Source organism: Oncorhynchus tshawytscha, linkage group LG13 (assembly GCF_018296145.1).
Source record: "Oncorhynchus tshawytscha isolate Ot180627B linkage group LG13, Otsh_v2.0, whole genome shotgun sequence".
Taxonomy (NCBI): domain Eukaryota; kingdom Metazoa; phylum Chordata; class Actinopteri; order Salmoniformes; family Salmonidae; genus Oncorhynchus; species Oncorhynchus tshawytscha.
This window is the reverse complement of record NC_056441.1, coordinates 78478424-78494076: the sequence shown is the minus strand read 5'-3', so window position 1 is coordinate 78494076 and position 15653 is coordinate 78478424. Positions and strand designations below refer to the sequence as shown.

The 15653-nt window shown below is 44.2% G+C and overlaps 2 protein-coding genes across 4 annotated transcripts in view; both read left to right on the top strand.

The window, feature by feature from the left end:
* Positions 1 to 5709, top strand: part of stim1a (stromal interaction molecule 1a) — a 54707-nt gene extending 48998 nt beyond the window's left edge. For both annotated transcript variants that reach the window (XM_024443245.2, XM_042296389.1), the window contains 2 exons: positions 2171 to 2234; positions 3258 to 5709. In XM_024443245.2, coding sequence (XP_024299013.1) covers positions 2171 to 2234; positions 3258 to 3792 — 599 coding nt within the window. In that variant the 3' untranslated portion in view covers positions 3793 to 5709. The remainder of the gene's footprint in view (positions 1 to 2170; positions 2235 to 3257) is intronic.
* A 390-nt stretch (positions 5710 to 6099) lies between these two features.
* Positions 6100 to 14966, top strand: LOC112265695 (protein sel-1 homolog 3). 2 transcript variants are annotated; one of them, XM_024443243.2, is made up of 23 exons: positions 6100 to 6424; positions 6574 to 7048; positions 7171 to 7297; positions 7409 to 7530; positions 7606 to 7739; positions 7834 to 7895; positions 8180 to 8312; positions 8395 to 8530; positions 8638 to 8778; positions 8914 to 9125; positions 9254 to 9433; positions 9543 to 9662; positions 9747 to 9887; positions 9997 to 10059; positions 10159 to 10332; positions 10438 to 10565; positions 10656 to 10739; positions 10830 to 10920; positions 12363 to 12450; positions 12547 to 12656; positions 12802 to 12929; positions 14401 to 14506; positions 14599 to 14966. In XM_024443243.2, the coding sequence occupies exons 1-23, from the start codon at positions 6371 to 6373 to the stop codon at positions 14695 to 14697; spliced, it is 3108 nt and encodes a 1035-aa protein (XP_024299011.1). In that variant the 5' UTR covers positions 6100 to 6370; the 3' UTR covers positions 14698 to 14966. The 2 variants fall into 2 exon arrangements, with proteins under 2 accessions (XP_024299011.1, XP_024299012.1); XM_024443244.2 differs by having other exon boundaries at positions 6101 to 6424; positions 7624 to 7739.
* The last annotated feature ends 687 nt before the right edge of the window (positions 14967 to 15653 follow it).

Sequence of the window (15653 nt, the reverse complement as noted above, 5' to 3'; positions counted from 1 at the left end):
ATTTGGGTAAGAGGAAGGCAGTGCTGCATGCACTCAATTAAATGTCTCTCTTGTTGTGCTGCCTGCAAGGTAATGTAGTTTTCTCTCGTTACATAGAGCCTTGCTTTCTATTGTTGTCAAGTCATTCCCCTGGGGGTACACATTTCTCACCTTATTTCAGCCACTAAGGAATTACATACTCAGGGTTTCTTCTTTTGAAATGCAGAATTACAGCTTTTATTAACCCGTTACGATCTCAAAGGGCGTTATGATGCGAACAACGTACTTTAGTTCTTATTTCTAGGCCTTGTCTTGGTACCAAATGTATTATGTTTATTGACTTAATAGGTCAACATTGTGTTCTATGGTATCCTGGTAACCAGCTCTACTGGGCAGTAACTGGGTTTTGATTATAGCAGACCTAGAGAGGGCTGATACTAACTGCAGCGGTAAGCTGAGCTCTAGTTCTGCAGTCCCCTTCTAGACCTCTGTCACTGCAGTCCTCTAGTAAGTCTTCTAATCCACATTAATAACGTCCCCTCCTCCCTCACTACCCCTCTCCCTCCACCAACACTTCTCGTTGGCTGCGGCGGCCGTTCGTGTCTCTGGTCGACCCCCAGACACCAATTGGCTCAAGGACCAGCGAGCAAGTGGTCTGTGGGTTCGGACAGCCAGTCTCTCAGGAAATACTCTGGTTGGCCTGTTGGCTACCCCTCATCCTGACCTCAACCCTCCCTCCCTCTATCTCCTAAAGTCACCCACCTCTGTCAAAACCGCAGAGCACATACTATAACACCATGGGCAAGGTCTGTAGATGGATATAGCTGTAATACTCTGTCCTGGGACAGGGCCTGTAGATGGATATAGCTGTAATACTCTGTCCTGGGACAGAGCCTGTAGATGGATATAGCTGTAATACTCTGGCCTGGGACAGAGCCTGTAGATGGATATAGCTGTAACACTGTCCTGGGACAGGGCCTGTAGATGGATATAGCTGTAATTACTGTCCTGGGACAGGGCCTGTAGATGGATATAGCTGTAATACTGTCCTGGGACAGGGCCTGTAGATGGATATAGCTGTAACAATGTCCTGGGACAGGGCCTGTAGATGGATATAGCTGTAATTACTGTCCTGGGACAGGGCCTGTAGATGGATATAGCTGTAATTACTGTCCTGGGACAGGGCCTGTAGATGGATATAGCTGTAATTACTGTCCTGGGACAGGGCCTGTAGATGGATATAGCTGTAATACTGTCCTGGGACAGAGCCTGTAGATGGATATAGCTGTAACAATGTCCTGGGACAGGGCCTGTAGATGGATATAGCTGTAACACTGTCCTGAGACGGCCTGTAGATGGATATAGCTGTAACACTGTCCTGGGACAGGGCCTGTAGATGGATATAGCTGTAACACTGTCCTGAGACGGCCTGTAGATGGATATAGCTGTAACACTGTCCTGGGACAGGGCCTGTAGATGGATATAGCTGTAACACACTGTCCTGGGACAGGGCCTGTAGATGGATATAGCTGTAATATTCTGGCCTGGGACAGGGCCTGTAGATGGATATAGCTGTAAAACTGTCCTGGGACAGGGCCTGTAGATGGATATAGCTGTAACACACTGTCCTGGGACAGGGCCTGTAGATGGATATAGCTGTAATATTCTGGCCTGGGACAGGGCCTGTAGATGGATATAGCTGTAAAACTGTCCTGGGACAGGGCTTGTAAATGTATAAGGCAAACTCTACATGCTGCGTCCACCTACCCCTGGCCGTACTGTCTCCAGCTGTCCAATGACTCTTCTTCCTTAGCCTGATCCTCAATATTCTTCCTCATCACCCAGAGCTCTTCCTCTCACCAGTAACTAATGTTCTTAGACCCTCACAACATACTGCCACTGACTGATTTGACAAATAATGATCTACAATGAAGGGGTGATGATTAAACATTTAACTTTCGTCCCCCCCTGCAAGAATCCTCACCAGGCATCAGACAAAGTCCTCACCAGACAGTGTCATCCCTCCTGTTCTCTTGTCAATACTGGAATGTCTCAAACACCCATGTCTTCTGCTAGTGCCCTCCCAGTCAAATTCCAGCCTACTCTTGTCCCTCACCCTGTGTTGTTGTGTGTGTATATATAATCAGAGAGTGGTTGTTGATAATGGTGTTGTTCTGTGTTGTCTCTATAGCTCCCAGTATGATGTCCCTGCGTCAGCGCCACATGGACTCCCAGCTGGCCATGGGCTCTCAGAGGTTGGTAGAGACCTGCCTGTTGGCGGGGCAGCAGGGAGACGGTACCTCCAACCCAACCAGATCTAGGGCCACCCTCCAACAATCACACAGCCAGTCCTTCCAACAGTTTGAGGCTCTCCCCCTGCCTCCGCTGTCCTCGGCTGTCTCGCACCCCGCGATCATCTGCTCCTCCCCACCTCTTTCCTACCGTCAGCCCCACTCCTTCCACTCCTCCTCCTCCTTCCACTCTACCACTCCTCACTCCTCCCATGTCTATCACTCGTCTTATTTCCAGCCCATGGACACCATCCCAGACTTCCAGCGCAGCAGCAGCTTCGGGTACCCCTCTGCTCTCTTCCCTCCACCACACTCACCGCATGCTCGTGGGATTTTCTCTCTGCCTACGTTTTCACCCCCCATAGTTTCATGTTTTTTTTTTCTTGTTTAGTTTGCAGTGTTCTCATTTTCATAAACGGTTGTTTCATCTAACTATAACTCACCCATTTTGCAATCTGTGACATTTTGCGTACATTCTTATGCATTATTACTTTTTCGTTAAATACGTTTTTCTGCCTAATTCATTGTTTTCTATTTTAGTTTTTGCCATCCACTCCCAACTCTTGTCTTTCTCGATAGCCCAAACAACCCTTCCCTCTGCCTGCACTACTAACAGGAGGTGGAGTTGCTGTTGGCGAGTAGTGCCCACTGTGTCCTTGGCTTTACAGGCATTGGATAGATTACTTCAAGCATGCAGTGGTCTAGCTTGGATCCACTTTTCAGTCAGGCTCAGTCCAGAACAGCTTCTACCCCATAGGCCTTTATCCCATAGTTCTGAAAGGATTAGAAATGTGTAGGCATTCCATCTGATGGTAAAAATCCACCTAGCCTACCAGAGGGGAAAATGGAGATACTACCATTGCTTATGTCTGTCCAGTTCTTTCAGGTCTACTTGAAGTGCCTAGGTGGTAGAGGCGGTAGAATGTTTCTGGACCGGGCCTCACTGTACCTCTCTTCCTCCACCGACTCTCTTCTGTTCTTCCACAGAGAGTTGAACCGCTCAGACTCAGACTCCTCCCTGTCCCTCTCCCAAATCGGTGATCGTCTGTCCGCCTACAGCTCCAAGGGCCACCTGGTTAAACCCACCTCCTTCCTGTATAGCCAACCCGTCCGCTCCACCTCCGACGAGCCCTCCCTGCATGCCCACACCCCTAACGGAGGGAACCGTGTCCATGAAGGAGGAGCCCTGGCCGAGCCAGTCCCAGAGAGCCCCATCCTGATGAAGAAGGTGTACAGCATCGAGAAGTCAGCCAGCCTGGGAGAGATGAATGTTGGTCTCGTTGGTATGTCTATGTCAGAGTCCTCCCGCTCCCTCAGCCCCAACTCCACTGACGCTGACACCCCCTCCCCCACGGGGGGCCAGCCTGGGGCCACAGGGACCAAGGGAAGCAGCCGCATCCCACAGCTCTCTTCCAAGAAGAGCCCTCTGGAGGAAGACAGCGGCTCCACGGGAGAAGACACAGACTCCGTCGCCAGCCGTAAGAAACACACCTTCAAGATCTTCAAAAAACAGAAGAAATGAGGGCTACTAAAGACTATTAAAGAGCTGTCCAATGTGTTTCTCTTATTATTGTTTCTGTTTTGGAGAAGTTGTTTTGGGTTGTTCACTGGTCACACTCGATGGCGCAAATCTTTGCATTTATGAAATTGTAGGTACTTTCCCTGAGGAACTGTGGGAGCAACCACCTATATGATTTTTGTCCTGATTTATATTGGGAATGGGTGGTATTGTATAGTGGAATGTAAAGCACTATTTATTTAGTAGGAAAGGGTGCCAGTCTCTCAAAGGGAAACAAGTCTCCTGGCTGGCTGTCTTTTGGTTTACTTCAACCTGTATCAGTTTGCATGTCTTCACCTTTGTTTGACTGATATTCTCTGAATGCTCCTAGGTGTTTGCTTGGTTCTTGTTCCTATTCTGCTTAGACAACACTTAACTCAGTTGTTTCATTTGGTTCATCCCCAGCCACCTTGTTATGTGTTTTGACAAAAAATGGTGTCAGATGGATCTTTTTTAAGTACTTAATGGTAGTAATTTTGGTCAATTGTGAGAGGGGGGCTGAAAAGGGCTGAACAATACTTGCAAAACCCTCCCGAATCAATTGTGCTAACAAGAAATCTAGCAATCAATGTTGGCAGAACTCTTCCAGTACAACTGCAGACACAGCAACACACGAGGCAAACATTTCCCTCGGATGGTGCACCTTTCGGAAGTGACGTGGAAGTGACTTAGAAGTGCTTGATTTAAACCGCTTGAAGACCCCCAGCACATACAAAGCTAGGTAGCCTGTGTCTCAGTGCAAGAAGTCATTGTCCACGATCTAAGTTCCCTAATAGAGGGGAAAGTTATTAAAAGGACTACTTGAACTATATGAATGTAATGTCAAATGTTTATTGAAGTAAATGTATACATTTGCAAATTGCCAATCGTATCAATCTACATCGCAGTTGTTGTAAGAGATATCATGTGAAACATTAGGAGTGCTGTTGGAGGTGCCAAAACAAAGACTGGTCCAGTGGCCTTTATTCTTCTCATCAGCTATATATGTACTGTACATTAGACGCCGCTTTAGAATGAGTAGCACTGCCTTCCATTTTTTTAAATCTGGGGACTCCAAACCAAAATAAGGTGATCAATTTGACATTGTCACCCACGTAATTTTAAGAAGAGCGTTTCAAGCAGCGTTTGTATTTCAAACACTCCCAAGTTGTTTAGAGCATTCTGGAGAGGTGTTTGCTACTTTAGCTTGTTCTGTAGACTACCCTGATCATCTATTTTCACATTATACAGATCCAAAGTCAAGCACACAATAACAGTAATGGTATCTACTGGTCCCAATTAGAAACTCACTTGCCATTAGTGGTTTTGAGGGCACACATGGTTTAGAAAAGGATGTCACGATGCATTCTGGTTGTAGGGACTCATAACTTTCTAAATAATTGACGTGCTGGAGTGCTCCTGAATCTGCGTAATAACCACAGCAGTTCTCCAAACGACACCATCGCCCCCCAATGGAGGCCTCACACAGTGCGATTGATGGTATGGATGAAAAATGTAATTATTTTTCTTTCATTGATCAGTTGAAAACATTAACTTCCTATTGGTACTTTTTAAAGTGTAATTTGTACCTCTTCTGCACGATGAAGCTGTAATGTAGATTATGCCGTCTATCTGTGAGTGTCTGTCTGTTGCCAGGATACTGCACTGAGTTGTATTGATGCATGTCAGCTACTGTATTAACGTCTATAATGGGTTTGAGGCAGAGGTCAGCTCGAGCATCATGACTCACCACCCCTACTTTAACTCCCGACTTCTCATTTTGAGCTTCTATTTATGAATACATATATTTGTACAGAGAAAAAAAAATGTTGCATCTTCTGTGACGTTCTCTAGACTTTTATGGCACTCCTGCATGGTAGCAATAAACTATTTTGAATGAAAGACATGGCCTTTGTTTATCAGATACGAAGAGCTGCTTGGTGTGCTTTTAGTGGGGATACTAACACATAAAAACAGTAGCAAGGCGTAAACTTATCTTTTCACAGGTTTTCTAGAGTGATTGGCACTGAATAATGAACAGACTTGGGTATTATTTATTTTATGTGCATTTTTTAAACATTATTATCCATCTAGTTCACAGTAAAACACAAGCGCAATATGTATTAAATGTGTAAACATTTTCGAATGCCGTAACACATTGAGGGAATTGAGTCGAGATGGTTTGCTCCGAATATCAAATAACCCGTCAATCTATTGGTCACGTGACGCGTCTGATTGCGCAGCTATCAGGTGGAGCTGTGTGTGCATTTATTCCAATATTTACATAAGCACTTGTTTCACTTGTGGACAAAGCAGGATATTAGTCCGGGTTCTCGTCATTGAAACTTTCTCAGGTTTCTTCCAGTCAAAAGGACAGCAAACGCACCTTTTTTAAACTAGATTTGACTATATGGTCCTTTATTGACGTTTTTACTGCTAACCTTTTAATTTGACATATTCTAGTGTTTGTCTTTCGTGTGCTTCTCAGCATGAAAACATTTAAACCAAATTTTTATTGAGCAGCCATCATCTTAAAGGAATTATACACCCCCACACTCGGACCATGAACCAGCATTACTTGGATAAGTGTTTATTACTGTTTCTCCTCAGTTTACAGGTAGGCTATGTTGTACTATATCTATTTTCAAAATACCTGTCATACACACACACAGTAATGTTTCAATTTAGGTGCTTCATCTTAAAGAAATGTATCAACTTTCGATGTACATACTATTTTGGTGGCTTTCATCTTCTCCCTCCACACAGATGGTTTGGGGTTCAGATCATGTGATGTTCCTGAACCCACCAGCTGAGCCAGTGCCTGGCTACTCTCTGAAAGTGTTGTACTCCTGTTCTAAACCAGCTGTGGTGCTGGTGGAGTGTCTGGTGTCTTATGACACTGGAGTAAGCTCCACGGTTTTCCAGAGACACTGGAGCTGTGAGCCGGGTCCAGACCGGATTAGGACTCTGCTACTGAGCCTCCCTGACTGGCTGGTGTACCAGCCTGACTGGGTTGTGCCTGACACTCAGTGGGTGCTCAGTGGCATGCTGCGTGCCTCAGTCAGTGAGCAGGGATCTGAGGACAGTTACAGGTCAGGCCAGGCCACTGCAGTAGTCAGCTTGCAGCCCACGTCCCCTCTCAGTCGCCCCATGAAGCAGCACCAACTCTGCCCTGGCTGGGCTACACAGATGCTGTGGTTAACCCGCAGGACCACCACCTCACAATGCCCTGTGGAACAAGGTAATTACTGTAGAGTTATTTAGAAAAATGTCAGTCCACAATGATACAATAGTTGACAATACAAAGTAAAGATTTTATATCCTAGCATTTCTCATTTTATCACAAAATAATCTCCCATTCAGAGACAGTCCATTTGTTGTCGTCCATGTATGCCTCAACTGGAGAGAACTTTGGCATCACCAAGACTTTAAATGCCTATAGCAACGAGGTCCTGGAGTACTTGCGACTCCAAGATATTTCTTTTCCATGGTAAGACCACAAGCTACATAGTCTGTATGTGCATGCTAAAATACGTGGGCTTCATGTTGGGGATATTAACATAGGATAAGATTTGATACTTTTATTCTCTCCTGTTGCCAGGTGTGTGTTCTCCATCTGGGTGTTCCTGACCCAATCCTGCCAGGAAAAGTTGTGTGCCGTTTTTCACCACATAGACTATCAAAATAACTATGCCACTCCCAATTTGTTCCTTAAAAGATCAGGTAACATTGCTCTTCTATCCTCACTTCTCAAATGGCCAGATGCATTATTATACCAGTATAATGCCTATTCCTTAGTTATAACCTGTTCTGCAGGCCAGCTGCATGTTCAGATGCATGGGGAGACTGGGAGGTCCTCAGCGTTCCTTTGCCCATTCCAGGTGCCCCTGGCCCAGTGGTGCCACATCAACATGGAGCTGCGTGGCAGAATGGTCAGTATTAACCCCATACCCACAGTAGACAGGAAATCATTGTTTCAGGAGTTTAACCAGTAATGTCTTCACTCTTCTTCTGAATTATGTTTAGGTGGATGTTACCATGGTGTGCATAGATGGGCAGCAACGTTTGGTTCATACTGCAGAACACGTGTAAGGATGAACACAGAACAAAAGAAAGAAACCTATAGCACAGGGGTGTACAATTCTAGTCCTCGAGGGCCTGATTAGTGTCACAGTTTTGCCCCAGCTAACACACCTGAATCCAATAATCACCTAATCATAATATTCAGTTTAGAATGCATTTTGATTAATCAGCTGTGTTTGCTAGGGATGGAGAAAAAGTGTGACACCAATCAGGCCCTGGAGGACTGGAGTTGCCCACCCCTGCTATAGCATGTCAGCATCATTTTGAATATGGAGCTGGTTTCTTACAGGTTCAGAGATCCTATACACCTGGATGACACGGAGGGCTACTTTGTGGTCAGTGGAGGTCAATTTATGAGAGGAATTGAAGGTTATTATGGACCGTTGGTGTACTATCGAAACAGAATACCCAATGTCAGGCCGGTAAGAATCACAGTCAGACACGTCCAAATCAATCTGTAATTCAACAAAACATGTTACACCTGTATTAATTTGTCTCCCACAGTCTGAAGTCATTGTTCCAGACCCTATTAGGATTCTGAATTTGACTGGATGGCTACAGTCCTGTCAGGAATTTCAGTTGGAGCTTCATGTCAAATTGACTGGGTATTTACTGAGAGCCAGAGAGAAACAAGAGTCTGGTAATGACTTGTAATATCCACTAGATGGCATGATGGTGTATAAAATATTCAGTGGCTCACAAAGTTAGTGTCACTCCATCCAAACTGAAACTACCTCTGTTTTCCAGAGAACTGTATGGATGCTTATCATGAGTGGACATTAAAATGTCATTTAGCTGTGACACCACACTGTGAACCCTGGGAGGCACCCAATGCCCCTCAAAGACACTATGCAGTTCATCTGGCAAAGATACTGGCCACCAAGCATGGTAAGAGCTGGTCATAATAATACTCTTCTACAATTATTTTAACCTCCAAAGGTGTTCCACCAGTTAATGCCATCAACACCATTTAATGAGGATGTTGCAATCTTTCTAATGTTATTGTTTATACTGTATACCCAGGGGGCAGAAAGGTTGATCTGGCATCAGTGGGAAGGGCTCTGTACTCCTTGTCTCTGCGTAAGCTGCGTCAAGAGAGCACTGGATCCACTGGAGTAGTTAACAAGATAATGGCCCTTCTGCTGCAAGCTGGCTGTCTGGGGAACAACAGAGCTCTACACCTGTCATCAGTGCTCTACAGCAGTGGTATGGGAGTGGAGAGGCAGCCCAATAAGGTGGGTGGATGAGTGTGTGTATTCAGGTGTATGTCGTCATGACTACGGTCAGGAGTTTTTCATGGTCAGGAGAAACTCCAGACCCCCTATTTGTACTTTTCATGTCTCTTATTCCCCGCATCCTCCAGGCATGGTTACTGTCCCTGCTGTCAGCCCAGAAGGACTGGAGACTGGCCCTGCTGCGCCTGGGGCACCTGCACCAGCTAGGTGAGCATGGCATCCCCCCAGACTCTGACCTGGCCTATGCCTACTACTCTAACATCGCCAAGCAGACATCCTCCGACCATCACAACCCCTCACCTCAGCAGGTAGGCCTTGTGCCTGAAGCAAGATCATCTCAGCCTGTGCAAGTATTATACAATCCTAAAACATGTAATTTAATGAAACTGCTCCTCATCTAGTATGTCTGTTTTCTAGATGTTTGTAGAATCTATTTACCTGAACAACGAGGAAGTGCTTAGTTTCCAAACCAATGAAAACCATGATATCTTTCACTGGTTAAAACTCCAGGCCCGCAATGGAGCTGCAGATGCAGAGGTACTATACATCTGTCTGATTGTTTTCAGTATTTAACTATCTCAATAAATATTTTGTGATAATGGTTGAACTGCTCTTCTATAGCAAGCTGTGGCCCGCATGCTGTTCTGGGGTCAGCAGGGCGTGTCTCCAGACATCCAGACTGCTGTGAGACACTATGAGAGAGGAGCTGTCCATCTGGGGGACCCAGTGTCCATGTATGACTATGCCATAGTCCTCATCCAGGTCAGAGGTCAATTACTCAGTTTGATGACACAGTCAGTCTCTATAGTCATTCTAAGTTCAATGATAGTAATGTCTAGCCTATTTTGACAATACCATCATTACGTTTAAGGGCCAAGGAGTCAAGAAAGACATTCCAAGGGCAGTCACTTTCCTGAAGAAAGCAGTAGAGCAGGTTGGTCAAAATTATGTGCAGGACTTTATCATTATGCATGGGCTGTAAGGACTACAATGATGCCTTCAAAATAGCTCATCATAACATTCAATCCCACAGGGTTTCACGCCAGCGATCAATGCCCTTGGCTGGTACTATGAGCAGTTTGAGAAAGACTACCAGCGGGCAGTGCAGCTGTGGGAACAGGCTGATAAACAAGGCAGCTCAGATGCTGCAATGAATCTGGGTGTCATGTACTCCCAAGGCCTGTATCCTGGGAAAGCTGCAGACAAGGTCAGGTCGACTGTCAGTATACCCTGTGGTCTCCTACTTAGCTTACACACTGACCGGCATCTATTGGACTGAGATAATGAACCAACAGTGTTTTGTCTCTCCCAGTTCATGGCCTATACCTATTACCTGAAGTCTGCCCAAAGAGGAAACATAGATGGCTCCATTCAGCTGGCTGATGTGTGGACCACAGGGATCCCTGGCCGAGTCAAGAGGCGTCCAGCAGATGCTGTATTGTTAGTCTCTAAATTCATTAGTTTTTTTTTTATGAATTTGATTAAAACATTACTTTTCATTGCTTGCCAATCAATCTGTTTTTACCACAGATGGGTTAAGTGGGCAGCTGAGCGCAATGGACACCTTGGAATGGTCCTCAGGAAGGCCTTGGATTCCTATTTTAAAGGGGATAGGTGACCATCTCTCTTGTTAGAACATTACGCGATAACACTAATTTGTAATGTTTGTTATTGTATGAACCTAATGTCTCTACTGTTTTACAGCTTAATGGCCTTGTTGTATTACATGATGGCAGCTGAGTCAGGATTTGCAGCCGCCCAGTTCAATGTGGCATACCTATGTGAACAAAACCCTGTGAGTTTGATTGGTGAAACTTGTTTCCACAGTGATGATACAGTATATCAATGCATAACTATACTGAACAAAAATATAAAACGCACCATGCGAAAATATTTAATATGAGGAAATCAGTCAATTGAAATACATTTATTAGGCCCTAGTCTATGGATTTCACATGACTGGGACTACAGATATGCATTGGGTTTACAGACATGTCATGCAGCGTGACACATCTCCTTCGCATCGAGTTGATCAGGCTGTTGATGGTGGTCTGTGGAATGTTGTCCCACTCCTTTTCAATGGCTGTGCAAAGTTGCTGGATATTGGCGGGAACTGGAACACGCTGTTTTACACGTCGAACCAGAGCATCCCACACATGCTCAATGGGTGACATGTCTAGTGAGTATGCAAGCCATGGAAGAACTGGGACATTTTCAGGTTCCAGGAATTGTGTACAGATCCTTGCAACATGGGGCCGTGCATCATGCTGAAACATGAGGTGATGGCGGCAGATGAATGGCACGACAATGGGCCTCAGGATCTCGTCACAATACCTCTGTGCTTTCAAATTGCCATCAATAAAATGCAATTGTATTTGTTGTCTGTAGCTTATACCTGCCCATAACATAATCCCACCGCCTCCATGGGGCACTCTGTTCGGAACGTTGTCATCAGCAAACCACTCACCCACAGGATGCCATACACCCTTGTCTGCCATCTGCATGGCACAGTTGAAACCAGCATTCATCTTCTCCAGCGTGCCAGTGGCCCTCGAAGGTGAGCATTTGCCCACTGAATTTGGTTTACGACATTGAACTGCAGTCAGATCAAGAACCTGGCGAGGACGATGAGCAGGCGGATGAGCTTCTCTGAGACAGGTTCTGACAGTTTGTGCAGAAATTCTTCAGTTGTGCAAACCCAAAGAAGCTGGATGTGAAGTTCCTGGGCTGCGGTTGTGAGGCTGGTTGGACTTACTGCTAAATTCTCTGCAACATGTTGGACTTGGCTTATGGCAGAGAAATTAACATTAAATTATGTCAACAACTCTGGTGGGAATTGCTGCAGTCAGAATGCTAATTTCACGCTCCTTCAAAAAACTTGAGACATTCTTGGCATTGTGATGTGTGACAACTGCACATTTTAGAGTGTCCTTTTGTTGACCCCAGCACAAAGTGCACCTAGGTAAAGGTCATGCTGTTTAATCAGCTTCTTGATATGCCACACCTGTCAGGTGGATGGATTATCTTGGGATAGGAAAAATGCTCACTAACAGGGATGTACACAATTTGTGCACAAAATTTGAGAGAAATAAGCATTTCATGCATATAGAACATTTCGGGGATCTTTTATTTAGCTCATGAAACATGGGACCAACCCTTTTAATTTTGCATTTATATTTTTATTCAGTATATATAAATATGTGACACACATGTAGTTATAACTGACCTTTCCAATAGGGAGGTTTCCTGGATCCCACTTTTGCAGTGCAGTGTATGAGGAGATTCTACAACCTGACCAGCCAGGCACAAGATCCTGATCCCTATGGTGAATTGTCTTTGACACAAACAGTCAGCATTGACTCCGTTGTTGCACTTTTCTCAGAGAGATTGTTTTAATATTACCTCAATCCATCCTCTGCAGCCCTGATCAGGATGGGTGACCTGCTGTATGAAGGACATGGGCAGAGACCGAGAGACGTGGCAGCAGCAGCAGAGATGTACAAACAGGCAGCACTAAGGAGTGACCCTCACGTATGCCAGCCAGGTTACATACGTGTGATGTCATTGCCATCTCATTAAAGAAATGCCTTCCCACTCATTTGTGTGTGTGTGCGTGTGCGTGTGTGTGTGTGTGCGTGTGTGTGTGTGTGTGTCTCCGCATGCTTTTTCCTCACAGGGCTGGTACAGTCTTGGTGTGCTTGTTCAAGAGGAACAGGGGTTACCGTTGTCCGTCCTGTCTGAACTGGGTCTGACACAGCATTACATGGCAGATAACACTGAGCTGGCGACTACACTTTACCGCAGGTATGTACTGTGGTACTGTACACCATTTACAACAGGAGAATGCCATGTACACTACCTGAGGATATGATGGTATATCAGTGGCGGTCAGTGCCGTTAAGATTTGGGAGGACGATCATTTTTTTAGGATCATGGCCTTATTTCTGTTACAGCATATTGGATGACTGTCATTCATATTCCATGTACCCAGCTCAATGTAACATGGATAGGTTTAGACTACTACATGATATTCAAATTTTCCCTATACCCATCATGAGGTTGCTACAACCTAGCCTATGAATGAAAGTTTACAGCGTAGGTGCATACAAGTCGCTTGTGGACATCAGTGCACAACACATCAGCTGTCTGTGACCAGGAAAAAAAGTCTTTAACCTTTATATCAAAACTGCTAACCGCTACACACAGCCTTCATCATTGTCACCATATTAGCTAACGTAAAGTCAACAACATAGCTACTAGAACACGTTAGTAAATCCACTACTATGATGCAGTACAGTGTACAGTAAGCAAGCAGTTTAGCAGTTACGCTGCTGGCAATAAGTAAAATAAAAATTAAAAGCTTACCTTGATTTGGAGGAGTTAGCCATAGCCAGCTAGGTAACATAGCATCCCTCTCTGTTTGAGCTGGGTGTTTGAATTGTCTAAACAAACTATCTAAATGCCTTTGCTAGCTAAGTAAGTAAAAAAAATAGATATCTCTCTCGCACTTCTTCATTTTTGAATAAATAAATTTGTTCAAAACTGTTAAACTATTGTCTTTCTCTCTCTTTGAGTCAACTACTCACCGCCTTTTATGCACTGCAGTGCTAGTTAGCTGTAGCTTATGCTTTCAGTACTAGATTCATTCTCTAATCCTTTGATTGAGTGGACAACATGTCAGTTCATGCTGCAAGAGCTCTGATAAGTTGGAGGACGTCCTCCGGAAGTTGTCATAATTAATGTGTAAATCTATGGAAGGGGGTGAGAACCATGAGCCACCTTGGATTTGTATTGAAGTCAATGTACCCAGAGGAGGATGGAAACCAGCTGTCCTCCAGCTACACCATGGTGCTACCCTACTGTTGATGCTACTGTAGACATTCATTGCAAAACAGTGTGTTTTAATCAATTATTTGGTGACAATAATATATTTAGTATAGTTTTATCTAAAAAGGATAACTTTTATAATGTTTCACTATTTAAATTTTTATGAAATTCACTGAGGAGGATGGTCCTCCCCTTATGGGGTGGCAGGGTAGCCTAGTGGTTAGAGCGTTGGACTAGTAACTGGAAGGTTGCAAGTTCAAATCCCCGAGCTGACAAGGTACAAATCTGTCGTTCTGCCCCTGAACAGGCAGTCATTGAAAATAAGAATTTGTTCTTAACTGACTTGCCTAGTAAAATAAAGGTAAAATAACAATAAAAATCCAGTCTGGTATAATATTGTCAACTGGTTAGGCTGTTCTCACTGTACAAATCCTATACTTTTCCATAGGTGCAGAGACTCCAACAGTACAGCAGAGTCCTACTTACCCTGCAGCCTTGCCCTATTCCATGCTTATCTGCAGTCTTTCCAAAAGGACTACAGTGCTACTATCAAGGTATGTATGATGTTTGAACATTGAACTTGTCCTATTCAACATAGATACAGTATGCCATAAACATTGTTATTGGGCTGTCTTCTCTCCCTCAGGTCTCTGGTACTGTGGTCATGGCAGTTGCAGTTCCACCAATCCTCTTCATCATCCTTCGTGTTCTGAGGGGGCGTGGCATCATGTCTTATTATCACTAGGACCAGGAAACCCATCAGCCTATCAGCACTATGAGGAAGAAGACTTGATTGTATCTAGAGCAAAAACTTTTTTCACAGATTTTTTTATTTTGTTTTTATAGCTAAAGGTAAATATTTTTTGTGTTTTTATCTTTGTTTTATCTGGAATGAAGATAGCACAATTTCTTAAATTGAATGTATAAAGTTATTTCAATGTTCTGTATGATCATGGTTTACAAAACTGTCTATTGATTGAACAGTATTAATAAAGCAAACTGATTTGAAAATCATTATTTTCTACTGACTGGGGCTCCAGTGTAGAACAGATCAACCAGGGGGATTGATTAGCACTGTGGTGTCCCTGAACAGAGTCATTTTTCAGGCCCATGGAGAACCGTGCTGTGGGCCTCTGGGCTCCTGGTAATGAATGGCTGGTAATGCCCCAGGGGTTCACCAGGCCTGGCACAAACAGCAGGTGAACAGCAAGTTGTCACCTGTACACAGACAAACTGGAGACTGGAAAGAACACTGTTAGTTACCCTTCTAATTGAAACAATATGAAATTACTGAATCATGAGCTGGGTCAGTTGTCTGTTATTAGAGTGTGGTCTGTGGTTATGTCACAGTCAGATCTCGCAATACATTCATAAGCAGGCTGTACATTACTCGGTCTGTGTACCACATGTTTTCTCATACCAGAGTTCTCTGTATAGAGATGTTAAGGTACAGTAAATATAAATACTACATGATACTGATGATCAGGTTTATTCATGCAATTATTTGATTGTTTTTTTTTACTCATAAACATGCTTTTGCTAATTGCTACATTTTTGTGACATGCATAATCAGTCCAAAAAACAAAGAAAAGTTATCCCAGCTGTGGTAGAATTTGGCTACTTACATAAGCAAGCATAGCTGTTTTAAATATTTACAGCAGGCTATACACTGAGAGGACAAAACATTAGGAACCCATTCCT